Here is a 23624-nt window from a genome sequence, read left to right on the forward strand (position 1 = left end):
ATGTTCCCACCTTCAGCTCACCTACCTGTAACGCACAGACTGTGATTGAGAAACCATGTGCAGTCTATCACAGCATAGACTGCTGAGACCTTTTTTCTTTGGCTGTATAGTTCAGTTAGCTATAATAAGAAACTTGTACTTTTTCTCTGTTTTGATACTTTGTGTTGAGGAGGCCTATTGTTTAGTTACAATGACTTCAACTGTAATGTTTTTGTTCTTGTATGTGCTCTCGGTGCTGTGATTATGTCAATTTAATTTAGATCACTGAGGTTGTTTTGCCTTTTCAGGCTTAGTGATTTGCCTTCTGTCTCTAGCATCTTTTTTTTATTATTTTGTGTCACTTTGAATGTATCTCATTTTCTTTTCTCCATGTTCTTTAATTTGCAAATTGCATTTGATTTCAACAGTCATATTGCATGAAATTTAAACTCTGGTAATCACATCTTTTATCTGGCAGTAATGAAAGATCATCAAACCAAAGGGAGTATCTGTTTGTAACCTTGATGAGTAGCATTTGATTAAGCATTGTGTTATCATTTCATTAAGTGCATTTGTACCCTGGAGAAAAGGGCATAAGCAAAAGAACACTATTGATTTTTCAGTTCATCATCTACAGAAATGAAAAGAATCAAGTGCCTTGGAATGACTCACACCACTTGCTCCATACTGACCCTGAGTCACTTGTCACAAGTGGTCGGGGATGGAGAGCAAGAAAACTGATAAACTGAGCACTCGGCAGTGGTTAGATTGATTGTGCAGCTTTCAGTCTGTTTGTGGTCTGAGGTGGATGGTTGGTTGATCCAAACCGGAGGAGGATTACATCTCACCTTTTAGTTCAGTTGTAACTTAGAAACAACGTGAAATTTGCACACCGCCTGTCAATCTTTTTTTGTTTGTGGGCCCATTTTATACAGAACACTATACACATAATCACAACTTGCACATCCTGATACAGATAAAGAATGATTCAACATAACACATTTTTTGGATGAATTCATACATTTTCAATTCAGTCTTTTACTAAAATGTGGACGAGGCGTCAATACTACATATTCAGATTTTTTGTGGACTGTGCGAAACTGATTTAAATAGCTAGTTGCAGGGTTTTTAGGTGTAAGTTGTTATGTGGCAACATCCTTTATCTGTATTTCATAGCTATTTTAATACAAAGTCAGCCAAAAATGCAAAAAAATATTATGAGGTTTACAAACTTTCCATTTTGCCACTTTAGATGTAAATGATCTACAACAAATGCAACAGAGCTGCATCTCCAAGTCACAGATCAAAGATGATTTATAGCTGCTGGTTTGAACCTCAACCTCTGGATGTAACTGCTTGTAAGCTTTGTTCTTTTAGCTGCTGTCACACACACACACACGTACACGCACACTCACTCACTCACTCAATCACTCACTCACTCACACGCACACCAGCTCTCATAATGCATGCAGACTCTTAAAGTACAGAAGTCTGAGCCTGGAGTTTGGTTGAATGACTTGAACGTGATCAAAATGTGGAATGTAACAAAGCAATACTCTCCATGAGGAGGGGAATCAGAATTTCAATGTCTTACTCGAAAACATCTTCCAAGCTGTTTGGAGCATGTTGGTAAGACACATGCAGTACTGTACCTTTGTCATGTGGATGGCTACGCAGAGCCATCAGCCTCTGCACTGTGTATGCAACATCTTTTCATCAATGCTGGTTGGTTGGTTCGCTGGGTAACCCTCTGTTATGTGCAAGTTCATGTTCTCTTTGAGATCCTGTTGGTATGTTCTGTCCCCCAGATCTTGGAAATTAATTATTCTCAAAAGAACAAACAAAAGCACATTTTGCATTCATCTGTGAAAATGCATCTTGTACAGCCAAGCAAGTGCTTATGCAACAGCATTGTGAAATGAAATAACCATTAATTGCACAACTTACTTAACGCAAAATTAATCTCTTGTCACTGTACCAGCCACTATGTAACCAATAACTGAGAACAATGTAATACCTCTCTCTTTAATTAAAAACTATTCTGAAACTTGTTTGCATGTTATACAGCACATTTTACCCCCTGACTCCGAACACAACATAACTCAACTCGAACAACGGAACAAGAGCAGCAGAGTGGGTTTTCCCTGACGGCACACACAGAACAGAGAGCCGGAGGCGGCCCTAAATCTAATTCCACTGAGCCCCCTCTCCACTTTTACTGCAGGGTATACTCCCTCTCGGGTTTTACTGCAGGGTAAATAAGCTGGTCTCACAGGGGTCTTTGTGACAGCATGGAAACCCATGGAAACACACTGCACACTCCACTCACATATAAACCTTATGCTGGGGGAAACCATGGCCGCAGATTTACTCCCTCTTTCCTCCAATCTCTCTCTCTCTCCCTCCCTCCCTCCCTCTCTCTCTGTGCCCTTGGGCACTATCTCTACAACCGACCCCCTCACACACTCAAACCCCTCCTCCCTCCCCTTTCTCCTTACTCCCCAAGTCAGACCTTGTTATTGCTGTAAGTTATGGCAGGAACGACAGCAACTCAGTTATTCACGGCCCATTCCCGTTTAGGGTTCTATCATTTTATTAAACGGTTGTCCTTTGAATTTCAAACCACAGGACGAAGGAAGAATTAATGACTGGCTCACTGACTCAAAGGTGATATTGTAAAGTAGAGAGCGTGTTTACTTAAAATGTGCTGATAACAGCTGCATCAGAGGAATCTGAGCAAGGACCAAAGGGGACTATCGTCTGCATAGTATGAATTGGTCTGACAAGCAACCAGCAGGATGTAGAGAGATGGGAACTAAGTTGACGGTAAAGTCATTAACAGAAGGCCGTTCAGTCAGAGAGTGTGATTTAAAGACCATAGGAAGGTGTAGAAATGAGCTCATAGGCTCTCAGTAAATCCTCTTGCTCTCTGCTGGGCTCACAGTGTAACACAGACACAAGCCTGTTTTCTTTTTCTCTGTGTACTGATTAAAAATAGCACACAAACTATGTGCTGCCACAAACTACCTCCACACACACACACACACACACACACACACACCTAATGATGGTCCCATCCTCCTTCACTGTCACATTTCACCTTGAGATGCTAACAGGCAACTTCAAGTCCTTGTAAGACTTTAGAAATGATGTACAACTTCTGTGTTTTGTGTTCTAATGATTCAGCAAAATTCAAATTTTAGCAATCAATTGAACCTCAGCATTTTGTTTAATTGCCATCTTGAATAGATTATTTTTTCCGCCTCGCTGAAGCTGCAGCCTGCATACACAGAGGGAAATACTCACATCCAAACATTTTATGGCTGAAACATTAGAGTAAATGGAAAAGTCTAGATAGTCCCACGCATCACTTAATGCACATTTTCCTGTATTCATCCGAGCATCATAGAGACTTTGAGATCTTCAGAAAAAAAATAAAAGTTCTGTGGGTGCACACCATGGATTTGTCATAATGATTCCCTGAGGTCTCTTAGGTCTGAAGAGTTAAGTATTTCCATCCCACAGCAGCTAAGCTCCAGAGGGCTACGAATTATTACCCTGCAGGATGCTCGCAAAACCATTCCAGCTCATGATTTCTGATCAACCAGCAACTTCAACTCAAGCTGATAAGAATGGGTTTATCAGACTTTTATCAGACATTTGTAAAACATTACATAAAAGACAAAAAAAGTAGTATTTCACATGTGATAAATTCACATAAACATACGTTTTGGACATTTCTCATGTGAAATATATTTTACATTAGAATTGTAACATTTTATTGCTGTCCTGCGAAAACCACCTCCAAAACTTTCTATGAGCTACGAAAAACACCTTTGTTATCAGCTTTTTGACAATGCTTATTATAGGGTGTGAAAGTATTTATTTAGCTTAAACCCACAATAACTGACTTTTTATTCATTCTCCTGTTATCTTAGATTTTGGACTCCGCCAACTCCTGAGGAACATATCTGGCTCTTTAGATGCTAACTGCTCCACTTTATTCACCAGCTAGTCGTTAACCGTGTCTGTTCGCCGTTTGATGCTGGGTAGGTGTAGTCAGTATTTAAAGCATTTTTGCTTTTGGCAGTAGCTGCATGACGCCATAACAGTCGTGAGTGAGAACCAATACAGTCAAAGAGCCTAAAATACTTTTTATAGTTTCCCCATGCTACAGGTAGCCATTGTCTTACACTCCTGGTACTTGTTTTCTAACTGACCTGAACTGTCTTTATATTCAAAATGTGGTATTTGATTGAGTGTCAAGCAGCAAAATAAGTGAGCATTAATGTGTTTTTCTGAGTAGTTGTGCCCTTTGTAAGTCAACCCCACAGGCTCCTCTGTGATGACAGAGAGCCATTCATCCCTCTTTGAGTGGAAAGTCACTTTTGTGGCTTTCCAGACTTTCAAAAACCACAGCCTTGTCAAAAGAAGCCGATTATGATTACAGCCTCCTCTCATTTGTTCACTTGTAATTATCTTAAGTTAGTTATGTAAAGGGTTTGCTGGACTCGCCAATGGGTTTTCTGTGGTGAGCTGCAAGTGGGGCCTAGGATTACATCCAGTGGTGCTTTATGAAAAAAAGGATTGAATTTTCTGAATTTGTGTAATTTCCCTGGTCTGTTTTGTATTGTGGCTGGTTAAAACTATAAAACATACAAAACAAGACAAACTACACAGCACATCACAACTTGTTTTTGAAATACGTATGTCCATGACGTGTCCAGTAAGTAAATCCAGCCGTGATCTTTCTAAAAGGCGAAGCACAGAAACATTGTTGGATCTTTTATGTCAGGACCAAGGAATCAGGACCAAGCTCACTTTATTTGCTGAGGGAGGAGTTCTTGAGTTCTGAGTCTTCCTTAACCAGTTGGTCTCATCAAGACTGAAATTTGTCCAGAGAGATCTGGCCGAGAAGGCCCCATAAGAAAAGTGTTACAGCAACTAATACATTACAGACAACATCAACAAGCTAAGAAACCTCTCAAATATTTTGGTTTTCAAGTCAATACCATGTAATACCTGAATGACCGATAACGATACAAATAGTAACTGATGAAATATCGCGTCTGGGAGTCATGATTTATGAGGCGAATGCATCATTGATAGGTTACTACTTTAAATATTCTCTGTTAAATTGATAAATCAGATGCATGTGAAAACACAAGACAGCTTCTGATGGGAAACAACAGAAATGTATTATTTGTCCTAACAAGGTGATTGCAACGTGCATGCACTGAGAATACTGTTCATGATCAGAATGTAGTCTGGCATGCGACCGATCCAGTCATTTGGTATTGATCCTATTTACTACTTTGCATCGATTACTTTTGTGGTGTACTAAAGGTATCTCGACGACCCTTTTCACACACTATAAAAAGCATGGAAAAAACCCACATAGGATGCATATCCAAAATATTACAGTTATATAGGATTTAGTCTGTGGTCAATGGTCAATGGTTGCTACACAACACAAAAATACCTCTTTGTTAGACAAATTATTATTATGCTGCTCTCAATCCCCAAATTAGTAAAGACGATGTTTCATGCAAACTTGGGACAGGACGGATAGCTACATGCAGTACGTAAACATGCCAGCTGACTGTGGTGTAAACTCCAGGTTGTGATAATCTCAGGATGCAGAGAAGGGATGCAGAGCATTGTGGAGCATTTTGTTTAAAATACGACATCAGCCTGCCATTGATTTATTGTTATTACACAGCTACATCAGAAGCTAATAGCAACATCATTATTTATTATTAAGGACAGAGAAGTTGAAAAATATTGTATTTTCTGTGTTTGGTTTGGTTTTGGAGTCCATCGACAGAACTCAGGAAAGGGCTTTTTTCCGTGACCATAATTTGCTGTAATTATCATGTGACCATGTGACCGCTCCAAGCAGCCAGAGTAAATGAGCACCTGTCAATGGACATAGACTTTGGTTTTGCTGATCCTCTGTACAGGAGGGAACGACAGTATGTGTCACAAGAGGACTCCTTAACGAGAAACTGCTAGCAGAATCTGCTAAATATAGGATGGATGAGATACTCATATGTGCTTATTTTAATCATTCTCCTCTTGAAGTTGGCTGTTCAAATTTAAGAAGAGTTAATCATGTAACAGGGACAGGATGGACAGCAGAGTGCAGCAAAAGGATGAATGGTCTGTGTCACTGAGTGGCAAGGATGATCTTCTCTTTGTCAAACTCCGAAATCACGCGCCACATCGGAGCAAGGTTGATTAACACCTGCTTTCAATTAAGTGACTTTCTCATCAAGCTCTGGTCGGAAACAGGAAAAAAAAGGCCTCACGCCTCGTCACGTCGAAGATGTTCCTGAATTAGAAAGCTATTAAATCAGAGGAGCAGACGCACGCCGTTGCAAGGGGCGTCGTTTATCTTCATTTGAGTGGGCCCTCCATGATCATCTCCACAGGGGCGGCTAATTGAAAAAGGGCTTCAGAAATGCGATTGTTAGCAGCGATAATAATTTATTACTCTCAGCTTGTGGAGTCCTGGGAGTCATTTGTATTCATTAGTGTAAATTCAAATTATGTTTGTGATTAAATCGTGACTTTGACAGGCAGAGGGGCCTCAGACGGGGACAGGCAATGATGAGACCTTTGCTCCGGGTCACTGCCTCCCTCATTCACCTCCTACTAAGTACGCTGTGGAGAAGCCTTCTTTGCCTCAGCACCATCAATCTGTGTCTGATTCAAGTTGAGACGTTAGCCTTGATGGTCTCTAGTTAGGCGTGTGTGCATGCTCTGAGCACACTTAGTAAGCAAATGAACCTACCTTCTGAAAGACAACACCAATCAGACGCAGATAGGACACGGGGCTTACCCAGCAAAAAGTAATTCCTCTCTTTTCTCTTTTATTTAGCCAGTAGTGCAGGTCATTATTTGTCATGCCTGACTAATATTGACCAAGCTTTTCTCTAAATGTCAGGCAGTGATTTCTTTGACATCCAAGAGATGGCAGTTAAGTAGGTCAGTGTCATTGTGATGAACATCAACCATGGCGGGTCAGTGACTGGGCTGCTCCTCCACTTGTCCGCCTGTCACAAACCACTGAGCCAGAGGAGGCAAGGAGCTGAGTGCTCCTTTATTGAAGCCCAGTAAATTACTCCGATACAGGCTGTCACCACGTAAAGTGAGGAACTTTATCAGATGTACACTGCCAGAGGTCATATTTTATTGACCTGACAGGTTGCTGGCGGGGGCCTGCTGGAAAGGGTGACAAGGCTGGAGCAAAGGCTGATGGTTAAGGGCTGTTTGTGTTGTAATGAAAATGTCAAACACGGTGGTTTGGAAGAAAGAACAGCTTAGATTTTTCAATGCTTTTTCTCTCTCTGCCTTTTCATGAACTCAAGCCACATGCAAATGTTCTGTGTCGGTTATGTGCACATCTGCAGAAGTGATGGCGCAGATATTTAAACATAGAATGAAACTTTGCATTGAACATGGCTATAAGTAATGCAGTATATTTACTGTCCAACGTTGTATTTAGTATACAAATCCAGACTGAAAAATGAATGCATTATGTATAGTGTCCTAAAAAAATCCAAGTCTATCTCATGCACACTACTCAATCCCAAAATGTGTTGCATCTTAGATGTGAAAATGATTGTCCAACACCTGTCAATGATGGTGATGATCCATAAACTCCCAATTTAATGCCCCCTGCCGAGTAAACTATTGAGGCTGTATTATTTATGGAGAAGTGAATGAGTAAATGAGGGACATTTCTTATTTCTTTATAAACCTGTTTATACACTAACAATGCTACATTATATGCCTCATATAATGGCTGTATGATTATTTTTGAGTCGGTGGGGATTACCAGTAGATGGAGCTAAGAAGCCTCACCTGTCATTTCATTACAACACCTTGTTTGTGACTCCCCTGAGATTTTTTGTGAGAGATTGAAAAATAGATACTTCATCGCAAACAAATAGCAGAATTCATCAAAGAATATTTGAGAATGACCCCTTTCAATGACCCCTTAAAAAGCTGTGTCAGGAGCATCACATCAGCCTGTACAGCAACTCACTATGATTCATTAATACTCTGGGACGTCCTCGGGCCGACATCGGGCCTACGGGAAGGCATCCATCCCCCTCCTAAAGCTCTGCATCATGAAAACAGATTTCCCTTCTCAATTACGCATGAATCACCCACTCTAAAACGTCAAACATATCTATGCAAACATGGGAAACACACAAAAACACTCACACACACACACACACACACACATAAACAACTATATACCTGTGGAAAATCCCAGAGTTTCCTTCTGACCCCGGTCCACACTTGACACAGGGACAGGAGCACCAGCTTACATCAATGGAGCTTTTCTCTTAGCTGAAGGGAAACCTCATACACACACATACACTCAGCGTGCACGGACACACACTCGCAGGGCAACCCCCTTACATACTCCCACGCTCCAGCCATCTGTAAATGTCAGACTTTGGGAGAGAGTGTTTATCTTGGAGCAGTATGGTATTTTTACACCTTTCGTTACCGCCTGTCTCACACATACACACACACACACACACACACACACACACATTGAGGGCTTCTTACACTGCCCACCAATGAAGGGCAAACCTTGGCCTTGCTGCCACATCAAAATATCAAAATATATGCTCTGAGTCATCTATTCATGTTTAAGTGCCAAGATCAGAGCCAGTGTCCATAATGATGGGTAACACTTGAACCTCTTGAAGGTGAGAAAGAGTTTCACGTCTCAAGGTTTATGATTCTTCTTATTTGGAGACTAGTCTTTGAATTCATATCATTAATTAAGAATGTATGTGCTTTTATAGGTTTTGTTTGCCACTTAAGAATGTTATTGTAAACTGTTGATCCACCCTCACTTTTTTGTGTTTGTCATCCGTAATCTGTGTCTGTACAGCTTTTCTCTGCCTTCACCATAAGTGCCTCTCTGACTTCCTCTGTGTTATACAAATACCTTATCTGGATGCACTCAGTGTATTTTGTGAACAGACGGCATTTCCCCCAAAGAAAGGTAGTGTTTTCCTTGTCTGAAATAGTGATGTCAGCTGAGTTAGCCACCGGACTAACGTTGTAACGTGAATGCTCTTTTAACCCAGCACGGCACAAACGTACTATGTACTGTAAGTATACTGTATGCTGCTGTAGGCACACAACCAAATATGTAATCATACAACTATCACGATGACATGAAGGCTCACAAGTCATTAACATGGGAATCTTTCCCATCTCTCCCATCCTTTTCTACCAGTAAAGTTACTTTAATAGAAGAAGAGGCTTTGATTCTATCTCTCCCTCTACTGAGGCCGCATGGTGATGTTGTGATATCGTACACTATCCCCCCATCACCACTTACCCTTCCCGAGCCAATGATTGAATTGGATTTCAGAGCACCTTACTCAACCTTTAGAGCACCTGAATACCCTTCACTTTGTTAGTGTTTTTCTATGTAATATGCATGTCAAGTCACTGTACCACTGGGAAAACATGGAGCTCCCCTCTTGTAAACTTGGTTTGAAATGTTTTTTTTGGTTGAAATCACAGTCTGTGTGAAGATCGTGATGGAGATCTTTAAACAGTGCTGTCTAAAACCCAGTCAGTCAACATGCAAAGTAGCATTAACTAAATATATGTTTGATAGCACAGTTGAAATTAAACAAACATACACAGTTACAACAATGTGATTTTTTTTTTAATTGTAGACAGTTAGTATACGTATTGTTTGATACAATTACACTGCAAAGCAGAAGATTTTATCATTTTTAATGGGTGACCAATACGTAATAAATTTACCGGTGAAAACGTACCTTTTACAGCTGTTTCATTGCAGAGTTTACAGGTACTATAACAATTCATATTGATGCAACTATACTCATACTAATGATGAGACCAAATAAAATACAAAAAATCTTGAATATTAAATTATTTATTTACATATATACATCTAATTATTTCCAGGACGTCAAAAAAGCCGTCCTGGATAGAACGGCTTTCTCCGCTCCGTACAGGTTATACCAATTCGTCACACTTCCTTTCGGGCTGTTCGGTGGCCCAGCCACATTTAAACGCCTCATGGATGCTGTATATGCTGCTGCCTACTTGGATTATGTTATCATCCACTGCAACAGCTGGGCGGAGCACATGCAGCGGGTGGCCGCTGTGCTCGAGGCTCCCCGGCCTAAGTCGGGCGGTGGACTTCTAAATCCCTCCCCAGTCTTCTGTCTGAAGATTTAAAGACCATCAGTGTTTGTGTCTCTGCCACATCATGTCCATGATGTGTTTCACTTCAATGCATGTTACAGTGTCTGTCTCTTACCCTGTCTTCTGTAGAAAAGGATGTAGGAGGTATATTTCCGTTTGTCACACACAGAGTTGCCGCTTGTTTCAGTGACCTCTGCGTCGTTGTAGGTGAACCAGCGGTCAGTTGGGTCCTCCTCTCCCACATCTTGATCCACCCCGTCACAGATGTAATGTCCTAACAGGACAGGAAGCATTGTTGCATGAACTGCCTTAGTCTTAAAAAAAGTATAAATATGAGTATAAGTAAAAGAACTGATTATCTTACCACTACTTGCCATGAGGCCGATGTGGTTGATGGTGCTGACCAGACTGTAGCAGCCAACATCCTGAAGATAAACCCAGTAAATCAGAGTTGTGCACACACAGTTCAAACATTTACTTGTATCAGCCCCAGTCTGATACTTTTGTTTGCTGTCGGGTCATTTAGTTTTTCTTTACCTGGTTGGATGACACCACCAGCTCTCTGAGGATAACGACCGGGTCGTTTATCTTTCTAAGCTGGAAAGTTGGAGTAAAACTGAAGCGCTTCAGGTGCAAGACCAGCACTCTGTAGACCGAGAGAAAAGATATGAGCACCAGGTGTTAAAGACAACACGTGGTGTTTCCATTGGTATTTAATATGTTAAACACTTCACAATCCCTCCCTTGGATCAGTGGAGCCCAGTTTGCTGATACCACTGGGCTAACCAGTACCACCACTGAGCACGGTGGTCAGGAGTTTGGCCATTTGTGATGGATGTGATGACACTCACCTTGGCAGGGTTAGAAATGACAAGCGCTGGCCCGAAGTGGTGGCACCGCACTCACAGTTGTACTCCAACTCTTTCTCCTGCAGAACAGCACATAACAAACATGGTTTCACGTCTATACTGGATTAACGGCATGACAGCAAAATAACAACGTAACATATTTATACACATACTGACACAAGCAGTGGTGGTGGTTTGGATAGAAATGCATCAGTGTTGTCTACATCATATGATGATCATATCAGTCGGTTCTATTGTGAATGAATGAGGAGGTGTTTCTTACCGTCAGGTAATCCTGGAGCATCTGCTCCACGCTTCTGCCTCCAGGTACCACATCCAGGGAGAGGTTTGTAAACAGCTCCTCTCTAGTGGATCCTAAACTGCACCTACACATTAAAAAGGACAATACAGTTATACTACAGCTGCATAATGCTTTGACATGCTGGTAGATATATTGTGTGTGATGTGTTTAACTATGTAGTCGTACCCTTTGCAGGTCCTGGTGTTAACCATTTTAAAGACCATGTGATCCTCCACGGGACAGCTGTAGGATCTTCCCCTGCTGGCTGCCATCGTCTGGAGCATTGGGCTTAAGGATCTCATTTGCTCCAGCAAGGAGGTGAGCAACTCGTGCGCATCCTGCAGGTACATGCACACAATCATACAAGTTTATACACAGAGTTTATAATAACCAGGAAGTGGTGAAACAACAAACCACAGAACCGGCTTACTCACCTTCTGGACAAAATCCTGGAACACCGGAGACCAAATCGTGCTATTGAATGCAGCTAGGAGGCTGATTTTGTGGGGGGCATCGTCTGAGTGGTGAGACTTTTTGATGTCCATAAATGATCTGGAGAGGGGGTGAAAGGGGTCAGAGGCATTTTCTCTACCATTAAGATTTTGGTGTTCAGAGTACAACTTGAGAATAAAGTTAAGTGGTTGTGTCTGAGCCGTGCTGTACCTCATAAGTGCAGCCTCAGGGACCAAATTCCAGAGATGCTCCTGGCAGCTGATGGCTCTGACGAAGTCCCCCAGTGTCAGGAGGCTCTGCAGGCAGGAGTTTATGTAACAGATCTGTCCTGGGTTCGGGAACCTGAGACACAAACATAACAAGCAAAAAAACACATGTGAATATCATTAATTCCTTAATGGCATGTTCTCAAACTGGAGTTAATTTTCTCCCAGGAGCTGTTTTACTTTGATATGATGGATACAGTCTTGCTCAGTCATCATTAGGTGTGTGTGTGTGTGTGTGTGTGTGTGTGTGTGTGTGTGTGTGTGTGTGTGTGTGTGTGTGTGTGTGTGTGTGTGTGTGTGTGTGTGTGTATGCACTCACCCAAGCCACTTGAACTTCTTCTGTCTGAGGGTCTTGGTGTTGTTTTCTCTCTTCTCTTCTCTCTGAACTGTATCATGTACCCCGAGACGTGTTTCCTCTTCCTCTGTGAGGCCTTTAAACCGCACCACCTTCTCCCGGCTCTGCTCCTTCGGGTTCTGCTCTTCGGAAACTGCCACGACCCGACATCTTTTCTGTTGTTATAAAACAAATACTGATTAAATCATGAAAAGGCACACTCATACACTAATACACATCTAGTTCATTTTGAGTATTGCACTTTGTGTCAAACATACGTACCCTGCACAGACTGAACCACCATGGTTTCTTAGCCTTTTCTGCATCAGTGGATTTGTCAACTTGTGTGGTGGTAACACTGGTGACGAAGAGAAACACTGTTGTATAACTGTGAACATTATGTTTGAGAATTAAATAAAATATGTTTAATATGTAGTCGGGATGAGCGCCCTTACCTTTGCTTCTCCTTTTTGGGCTGAAAGGAAACAAATAACAATTAGAATATCATTGACATTTACAACTTAGAATTCCTACAAACTACTGAATATGAAGCCGAGACATATTCTGTCAAACATACTATTTGACGACTGAAGAGGCGATACCCCGACGGTGTCTCTTCATGCTTGTTGCTGGTGGCAGCAGGAGTGTGAGGGACAGAGACACTAAAGATAAACACAGTTCTTTTTGTACTGATGCTCAGAAGAAATCAGAAATCATTTAGAGGGATCATCACTAGAACAGTTTTTGAGTCATTCAGGGTGAGCCCAACTCAAATCTCAAGACTCTCAGAGTCCAAGAGAAGTCTTAAGTCTTCATAAGCAAACCTGCAGTCATGATGCACGTCTAAATGTTACATTAGATTGGAACAACATGATCATTTTTGCTTTCAAATCTGTGTTAATGGTGTTTTATATAGCTGAGACAAATTGGATTCAGTGCATTTTGGTGAGATTGTATACGTTTTTTTCTCTTTTATTGTTTCTTTACCAACAGTTTCTTTGTTCAATATTTTAGAGTAAAATGCATCAGCATCATCATGCATCAAGCCCACTGGCTTATAGGACTAATAAACACAGAAGGTGTAAAGCTACAAACTGCCATCTGCAATACTTTCTTTAGTGTTGCTGCTGCAAAATTCACAACAGAGTCATTTGTCATTTCTGACAGGAGACATGTCCAGGTCAGCTGTCCAGTCTCAGGTCTACAGCTCTGGTACTAACAGGACCAGGATCAGGGTTTTTGTCTCTTGACACTGTTCAGCACTTTGTATAAAATCATCTACCCACTAAACAAGGAAGCTAATCCACCTGACCATTACAATGACGAAATAGTCAGGGCAGCACTTTGAGTTCTACATCTCTTTACCTTCTCTGAGAGCCGTGTGTCTGTTGGCTCTCATCTGCCACCACATCCACAACATTTTTTGATTTCTGTACAGAGTAAAAAAGGACAAACAAGATGAAGATTGATGGAAAACATAATGTATCTACACATATGATATAAACTGGCTTCACAGAAAGTATCTCACTGTGAACTGTAAAGTTGAAATAAGGTCAAGGTAGTAAAAGAAAGAAAACAAACCTTTCTACAACAGGAAAACCAACGAAACATCTTGATAACTCTTGTTAAAACGGACTGAGACTGACAGTAAACTGCTGCTATCGGGCAAAGGCAATGCTGTGACAGATTACTAGATAACTAGATTCTAGAGATCAGTTCTAAAGAACAGTTCTATAGAACAATTCTAGATTCTAACTATGATGTCAAGTTACAAGTCTGTGTGTAAATGGTGTATATGTGTGAGTGTGTGTGTGTATGTTTTATATATATATATAAATATATATACTGTATATACAGTGTATATATATATATATATATATACACTGTATATATAGGAGACAAACAGCTATGAGACAAACTGTCTTTACCAGGCTGAGGAGTATGTAGGAAGGAAATTATCTAGTTTTTGGTGATTGATTTTTTTTTTTACATCAATCCAATGTAAAGAACGCCCTAGGGTTGAACATCTTTAAATGTTCCATGGGAAAGTAAACTTTTCATGGGAATTAACTGGAATGTATGGGTAATTTCTGAGAATTGACAGGAAAAAATAAATAACTCAATAACAAAACAACTGGATTCAAATGGAAATAAAGTTTTTTTACTCTGTATTTAGTCATACACAGATAGTAATAAAAAATGTCACCATATCGTAAACATAATCAATCAATTAATCTGTCACATTGCAATGTGCCCAGTGGTGAGTTAGCTAGCTAGCAAGTTAACTTACATACTTTGACAATTTGAGCAGACAGTGCAGTCTGTGTGCAAATATTGAGTTTAAAGTTAACAACTAATTTATAAAATAAATGTCAACAATAATGAATGAATTGAAAAGAGAAAAGTCCACAATAGACGTTAGCATGCTCAATCAAGCTAACATTACATCCCACACAGTAACAGCTAACGTTAGCAAGCTAAAACTAGCAGACGGTGTTACTTTGCTTTAGGCTACTGCTGGTTAACTGAAATACTGTAAAATAAATAAAAAAACGCATAAAAACTTACGTGAAAGCATGTAGTCCTCTGATTCAGACAGTGCCATAATGTTGGTAGTGAGCTGGTCTGCACATGTGATGGATGAATGCACTGTGCATGCAGAGGGCTGTTCTTCTACTGAATCGAAACTGTGCCAAAAATCCACAATTTCCAGGCTAAATTTTCTGGGAATTTAACAGAAATGTTCTTACCCTGTGCAACCTTAGTAGGCCCACAGTGAAACCTGAAAGCACACCTGAAACATCTTCAACATAAGCCTACACTTCACCAAGTGAAAGAATAGATAAATAAATAAAAGACAACCCTAAACAAACAACAATAATCAAGATTATGTAAAAGCATGTATGACCTTCATCAACAACATGAGAGAGGAAAGACCAACACGTTTCTTGTATCACTCTGTTTGTTGGTTTTCCAACATACAAACTAAACCAGCTTCAGACCAAGACATACAATAATATAATACAAAGATACAACACATAGCAAAACAAGATACAACAGTGAGAGAAAAATACATTGAACATGGATATGTCTGTGATATGCCCACATAGACTACATGTGCATACCCACCGACATGTAAGTAGGCTATAACACTTGTGTTATTGTATAAAATGTGTATGCTCACATGCTTACTCATGCAGTCATATAAGAAATCTATTGCATTACATTAAAAACATACACCAGCTACAATAAACTAGCATTCAGGATTAATATCAAATGTTTCATTTTAGGTGTGTTCGTGAAATATGAGCATGACAATGAACGTGGAAATTTGAAGATATACCATCACAGTAATCCTCGTGGCAGCACATGCAATTAAACAAGCTGGCCTACAATCAGACAAGAAAACCAACAACATCTAGCTACTGATTTGGATGCAAAGTAGCATGTTCATTTTGCATGTTCCATTGCACTGGCAGCTGTTGTTAGTTTCTTTCCTCAAAATGTCTGTGTGTGCTGTAGGAATGGCGGTGGCTGGTTGTGATAGGGGTGACGGGGGCCACGACAATGCCTGTCTCCCTCCCTGCTGTTCCACCCAGGAGCCTAAACTACTAATGGCCCCCTAATGTATAAATACCATTCTGCAGGCATTAGTCACACTTTCTCTCTTTTTCTGACACACACATAAACATGTATGCACACACACACACTCGGAGAGGCAGGTCTATAAGGCATTAGTCACAGTGGCAGCCCTGCCTATGGTTGGATTGCAGATGAGGGCCAAGGCCAGGGGCTGAGGGTCTAAATTCTCTTGCACAAACAATGCATGTCAAAGAGGCCCATCAGAGGCATTCTTTAAGGACGGGAAGATGTTGTTTAGAGCACAAAGAGAGGGCAGCGGGCCGTGCCAGAGACCGGTGAGGATAGAGATGTGTATATCTAGAAGCGCAGGCTGCTATTGTAATGTGGGTGCGTTTTTTACGAGTTTGTATCATGGCTGTGTGTGCATGCATGTTGAGTAAATGTCCAGTGGGATGTGTGAATAGGGCAGTGCTGACAGCTTTGCATGTAGAATGGAATTGGAAAACATGTTTACTTTGAAGCTGCGTGTATATATGCAAATCTGCTCAGGAAAGCGGCATTTTTATTTTTATTTCCGATGTTGCGAAGTGAGACCACAAGCAGGGGAAGACAAAAGCTTCTCCAATACCCGGGGATTTGTTGACAGCTAAATATCTTCATTCTCACATGAGACATTAGGGATGCAAATTGCCATTTAGGTGCATGTGTGCAAGAACAATGGAGATCATTAATTCTTATTTAAAGCATCATTGATCAGAGTTATATAAAGACTGTATGAACGGTCATTAATCAATGTGCACTGAGTAAAAATCGTGTGTACAGAAATGTGTGTTTTATGCTTTTTTTAATGTGTGTGTGAGTATGTGTTTGGGAGGCTGTGAGTGGGCGCATGAGTGTGACCTTACCCTAACTTTCTGACATTTTCCCACACACATCAAGGATGCTATGAGCTGACAGCCAAAAACACTTTAATAAATTAATTATCCACCTCTTTCCACCACATACTTGATCAAACAAATGTATTTTATAGTTGATGCACGGATTTCTGATTGTTGAAAGGCTAGCTGGGAGGCTATAAAAATCCATTTTTGCGAGAAAGTTTAAATTAGACGCCAAATTCCTACACATTCGTATATGTGCAGGAGCTTCTGTCATATTTGCAAAGACAGACATGCACTGTTAACAAATCCTTTGATCCCAACAATCCCAGGAAAGTCTCACTTTTGCTTAAACTAACAGATGGTCCTGGGTCAGAAGTCCGTCATGCTGCTGCTAAAGTACAATCCCATATTTCAGTCTATTTAACAATTAGTGAACCTCACAGCATGGGACATGGAGATCTTTACTGGAGAGCATCAATCAGACCCCTGAAATCAACCGTGGCCATGCAACTGTTACTGAGCCGTGACCACTCAGTGCCGGTAACCTTATAACAGGGGCTGTAAAACATATAAGGAGGCTTTTATTCGCTTTTTTTTCTTCTAGTTTCCCAGTATTCTCCTATCACATTGCTTTAACCAACCCATTTTAGAGTGCAAACAATTCAATCGTCTGGTTTACGTAGACACTTTCCTGGTCCATGTTGAGCCAAAATCCAATAACGAGCCAAGAAGAAATTGAGAGCATTAGAGAACATTAATACCTTGTTTTCATCAAAAAGGTGGTGTATGGTTTGGCGCGTTTGTATTTGTGTAGGCTGTTATGTGACTAAGCAGGAATGTGTGTGTGTGTGTGTGTATTAAACAGCATTTCTCTTAAGTGGCTGGAAACTCTCACAAGCTAGCTGAGTTTGGAGGGGGATTCCATGAGGAAACACCTCACCAGGGCTTTCCTCGACATGCTTTTCCTCCACCCGTGCAGGCACCCACGCTCGTACACGCTAATGGACAGTGACATGCATACATGCAGAGAGAGTGAGGCATGCTAATTTCTGCTTCTCTTGGACAAAGATAAAACCGCGCAGGAAGTCGGCAGGTTGTTTGGATTCATTGGTGTTATTGAGACATCAAATAGCTTGAGCGTAGGAGTGTGGCTGCACGGAGCTTCAATGTGACGCCGAGTGAGAGTTCAACTGACATTATTCTCTCAGCTCCTATTGTAGCTTTTCCAAGTACAGTGGTGAATCAGTGTCTGTACATTAAATGCTTCATTAAAGTCTCCCTGTCTCACCATAATGTAATCCCTGCTCCCTCTCATCAGATCCATATTTTACTACTCATTTCATTATTGTTGTTCAGACTGTGGTTTCCAGCTGATGTGGTTGTAATGTTTTATACAGATTTGCTGGGCAAAGGGGAGCCGTGCTGCTGAACACCGTGAGGCACATTTTCCACTGATTTAGATGTTTCTCCTGTTTACCAGGTAAAGACCCCAGAGAGAACACAGGCTGGAAACTTAAACAAGGAGTCCCGTTTAACGAGTGAGGGGAAAAAAGCCTTTGCAATTTGATTTTACATCACAGCAAGAGTTGGCTTTAAAGAGGGTATGGAAAGCACCAGAGGTGGAACACAACGGCTTCTGACCCTGCAGGGTTGGAGACAGCGAGGATATTGGTGATTTTCATTCCGAATGTGGGATTTTAGATAAACAGAAAGATTGGCATCTGCTACTCATAATGGACAATTTATGTGCAACATCTCAGCACTAAGACTTTCCATAATTTCTCACATCCAGAAAGCATACCAGCTGATCTCGGGTGGCGGGATGAACTGTGTCATGGAATATCGTGGATTGTTTGGCAGTTGATTTCATGTGCAAGTAGACAAAAGCAAACATTTTCTCAGATTTGGATGCATGCAAGAAATAGGTTCTGTCTCATCAAGGATTGGATGAATATAAGAGGGATTTAACACCTTTGTGCTGAATCTTCCAGTTACTGATGTTGGATATCTTTAAAGAAAAGATTTTCATGCCAAGAATTTCACCAAATTACAAGAGCTGTTTTCTTCCATATTTTGTTTTTTGCAATATGGAAAAAGTCACAATATCAACATGGAGCCACTGAAACTCTTGAAGGGACAGTTCACAGAAAATCTAAAATATATGTTTTTCCTCTTACCTGTGATGCTATTTATCAATCCAGATTGTAAGTTGCCTAGTTTTGGAGATATTGATCGTCTAAATATCTGTTGAGTTCTTCAAATGCATTTTGTGGCACTTTGAGCACCACAAGCTGAGTGCCATATAGTTCCATTATATTGAGAGAGAAAGCAGAAATATCTATGGCTGATATCTCCAAAACTCTGCAACTCTCACCAAAACAATTGAAAAATATCACAGGTAAGAAGGAAAATATGTCATTTTGATTTTGGGGTCAATCCCTGTAGAGCTGCGCCAATAAATAGTGTTTGTATAAAAAAAAAGTACTATGGGTAATGTGAAAGGTTCGTATCAGCTTTATGGAGCATTTTGGCATCTGTTAGTTAATTGATTTGGTTCAACAGCCAATCTAACACTGTTTAGGTTCATTGTCAGCACCATTCCCATCAAAAACCCACTGTATGCTACCTGCCCAGCACCAAATAGTAGACAAAGTTAGAAACTAGCTGGTAGCATATTAATAGGCACATGTTTGCTAACACATTAGCCATATCCACTTTATAAGGTGAATGTTGTATTTAAGGCTTATTGTGCTGCCCCCAAGCTGCCAAAATATAAATTAAAGCAAGTTTAAAGAACTTCAAATATTGACAGTTGTTGCCTCTGGGAGGGAAACATGAAACAGGGCTTTTATACACAGGCAGCATCTGGTTCATTATGTTCATACATGTTCTAGCTTGGTTTTGAGTCAGATAAAGGCAGGTGTCATTCTAGGTTTTACAGACTGCAATGGTTGTTCGGTAAAATCCCTTTCTCAACATCCATTTTTTATTAAATAGTCAATATTGGCTCTGTATAAATGATAGGTCGACACTTAGCTTAATCTGCTAATGATTTTCACAAGAAAGAATATGTGGTGACAGGCAAGACACACCTGTTGGATCTGACAGCTATTAGATCCTCGTCCAAATCTCCACTCCATTACACTATTACGCTGTTACCATGATAACCACGATACCACCAAAGACGACAGCCTCATCAATCTTCTGCTGTCTTTCAACAAACACACACACACACACACACACAAGGCAACTGCCGGGCCTTTCTCTGGAGGGAGTTTATTATTCTATCTTTGACATGTTATGTGCTCTTTTATCTTTGAATAATGCATGAAGCCATTTTTTTAAATACCGTTGTACATTTGGCACCAACACTTGGTTTATTTGGCTTTACTTTTAGATGTCAACGTGCTCCACACGTTATATAGAAGTCTGTCAAACCTCAAACCCCTGCTCTCTTTGTCTCCCTCCCTTCTCAATCATGACACACATACTGTTTACAGGACTCTCTTTGGTTGACTTTGTGCAGCAGGCCCCATTTCTGCAGCAGCCAGTTCCTTAGCATTTATAACTCTTATTTCTTACAGTAGGTCCTACTTCTGAGAGTCTGAGCCTGTGACTGGGATCTTTCCTTCTCTTGTGTATTGTAATGGTGGCGGGGCGATAATGTAAAGCGTTTGCGGCGGGCCGGGTCACTGGCTGCTGTTTTGAGGCCTCTGTGTTCTCTCAGGCCTCTCCTTTCCCAGCTCCTCTCCCCTGAAGCACTGTGGGTGTGTTTAGAGCATGCCCAGCAGGCCGCCCTCAATCACAAAGCCCTCTTCTTCCACAGTCCGAGGCTGCCAGCTGGTGAGAGTGTCCAGTGTAAGCGTGTGTTTGAGAGAAACAGAAAGAAAAAAAATACTTCATTTACTCCTCCCTGTGCCGCAAACCTAACCAGAGAGGAGAATGAAAGAAACAGAGTTGGAGGGAGACGTGTAGGACTTGGATCTCGAGGTGGAATAAATCAACAAGCTGGACTCATTAGACCGAGCACTACAGGTTTTTTTATCTCCCCAGCAGGCAGGCGAGGCTGATAAAGCACCGCCACTCAGTAGCAGCTCCAGTAAAGAAAAAAAGAACATAAAACACAAAGAAAGAATAACGTACTGGCTTTGGGGTTTCAGGAATCCAAATTAACTGTGGGTCATGTCATGTGAGAGCCTTGCTGCGGTAAAGCTGGAAAATGGAACGGCTGACCTACATCACCTCTCCGGAGCAGTGGGCAGATCAACCATTCCCATGGGAACTCACAGGGTCCCGATGACCCGCCCACCATGAAAGCCTTTATCAATAGACGCGAGTTCTCAAGCAGGAGAGCAGAATTAAAATGTAAGACAGTGAAAATGAAGGACACAGTTTCTTGTTTTCTTAAGGCCAAATTGAAATTCTGCTCACCCTCTGGACGTGGCTCAGCTGTATTCTGTAAAGGAGACAGTGACAAATGGTTGATGAGCATCACCCTCCGATCCAATCCAAGTCCTCAAACAGCACCAGTGGCCCCCAAGAGTGATGCATCTGTCAGCTGTCATCTTCCTTAAAGTCTCACAGTCCACTTCCTTCCTCCCAGGCATTGTGCAGCAGCCAGGTTTCAGAAGAAAGACATTTGTGGTGCTCATCACACATGAGTATTCACAATAGTGCTGGAATGCTGCTGAGGCTGAGAGCTGCTTGAGATTTGGCTGTGGCCAAACTGACAGCAAAAGACACATTTACTGATGCTACAATGTCCAAAAACAATAAGACAAATTATTTCGGGGGCCGTCAAAACAGCTGGTCATGTGCCATGTGGGTTTAAAAAGTGATCCGCAGCCTTCTCTCCACACAGTCTCCTTTTATGATTAACATGAAAATGGGATTCTGTATTTGGTGTTTCAGGTAATGAAGAATTTAAATTATTTTCACAGCTTTGAGCTTGTGGTTGTTTTAAATGAGTTTAAAGTGTTGGTTTGCTAAAATTACAAAACTACTCTTAGTGGAATCTAGAATGCAGATAGTTTATGCAGGGTTTATTTGCTTTGACTTTCAGATATCTGTGAGATATCTGCCTCTAAGACAGTGTGAGGGAGCTGAATGGGATTTCATTTGGGAAAAACTGTCTTTCTCTCAGGTCTATTGTAAGTCTTAGTCTCAGGTCTATTGTAAGTCTTAGTCTCAGGTCTATTGTAAGGTTAAAGCACTGCAACAACATATATCTCAAAACCTGTGCAAATAATACCAAAACTATCTGCCTGGCTACACCAATAAAAATAAATCTTTGCAAATATATATCAAAACTAGTGGGACACTCGGGGAGCGCAGACCTCTGCCGAGGCCATGCCCTCTCTCGCCATGTTAACCAAATAATTTGGTGCGCCCCATGATTCTGATCCATTCCAAAATGTTATGGATTCTTCTTTGACCCATGCTACACCGTTCCACCAAGTTTCATGAAAATCGTGTCAGTAGTTTTTCCGTAATCCTGCTGACAAACCGAATCTAAACATAACCTCCTTGGCCAGAGGTAAACAAGGCAGACATTTTGAGTCAAGCAGTATAAATGTCCAGAACACAATTTGGTTCCTTATGGATCAGCCCCCACAATCTGTTAAAGTGTGGTTGTTGTGGTCGGCCAAACTGCAGAACAGCAGACTAGATCTATTTTCAAAGACGCTCACGCTGATCTCTGCTATTAAAGCAGACACTTCAGTGCTATTTCAGGAGCAGGCCCGGGGGCCACCATAACAGTGTTTGATTGTTGTGGATGAAGCTTGAAATCAAACAAGCCACTTTTTAGCTTCACTAAAACAATTTCAGTGGAGCAAGAAGAGACTGACTTAATGAGGTGGATTTGGGTGGATAATAATAGCAGCGATATGAATTCAGAACACATACTGCTCTGCAATGGCTGAACAATGAAATCATAGGTCTTTTGACTTAGGAGGCATACGGAAGCACTTCAGAGAGGATCCTGCTTGGCTACGGTTTCAGCTTTCATTCCCCAAAACCATGATTATTCTTTTGAATTTCACCCCATCAAAACTGCACTCAGACCTCAAGGCACCACAGCAATCCTCCGGGTCTATGATTTGCATTTCAGGATTTATGTGAACGCGTTTGAAGATCTCCAGATCAAATGTAATACTTCAACACTGAGCTATTCCTACGGCTCCCTAAAAAAAGAAATGATAACATGAGCGTAAACAACTTTGGTAATATATGTTGAGATATGATGAGAGACGCAAAGCAGAATCTTTTTTTTTACCTTTGGTAAGGAGCCAACCAGGAGGAGGAGCAGAAGGTGAAGGGCATTTTCAGCCACAACACTTGTAAGTACATGAAGGATGGTTTTATTTCCTGTTTATACACTAAATGGATCCACTTTGGACCCCATGACCCCAAATGCTGCAAATTACCCTACTAATGGTGTTAGTCACTGAGTAGTACATTAACAATATTGATGTGTTCGGCCCATTAGGTAAAAGATCATTATCAGCTGTCCCTCCACTCCGCAGTACACGCTATATGTAACTGCTGGTGACCACAGTCTGTTCTTTTCAGAGGGAGAGTGACTTGTTGGCCTTTCTCCTGTTTGTCTTTGCCTGTCCAGGTTTGTATTGGCAATGTGGTGACTGAAGAGAAACACAATCGGGGCCCAGATTGCTGCTCTGTGCCCTTTATTCATCCATCACATGAAGGGCTTTCTGAACGCAGAGCTCCTACAAGCAATTAATGCCACTGAGCTCC

The 23624-nt window shown here is 41.1% G+C and overlaps 1 protein-coding gene across 1 annotated transcript; it reads right to left on the minus strand.

Annotated features, from left to right (window-relative positions):
• Window positions 1-10295: 10295 nt before the first annotated feature.
• On the minus strand, window positions 10296-22231 carry LOC306702635 (ubiquitin carboxyl-terminal hydrolase 37-like; the record flags this gene model as incomplete). The annotated part of the gene is made up of 12 exons (XM_079168276.1): window positions 10296-10474; window positions 10565-10625; window positions 10738-10846; window positions 11052-11128; window positions 11332-11434; window positions 11536-11687; window positions 11784-11901; window positions 12013-12144; window positions 12388-12578; window positions 12685-12760; window positions 12858-12877; window positions 22202-22231. 12 exons carry the CDS (start codon window positions 22229-22231, stop codon window positions 10296-10298), a joined length of 1248 nt encoding a protein of 415 aa, XP_079024402.1.
• Between the last annotated feature and the right edge of the window lie 1393 nt (window positions 22232-23624).

The sequence above is a fragment of the Pholis gunnellus genome (genome assembly GCF_910591455.1).
Source record: "Pholis gunnellus genome assembly, chromosome: 11".
Classification (NCBI taxonomy): domain Eukaryota; kingdom Metazoa; phylum Chordata; class Actinopteri; order Perciformes; family Pholidae; genus Pholis; species Pholis gunnellus.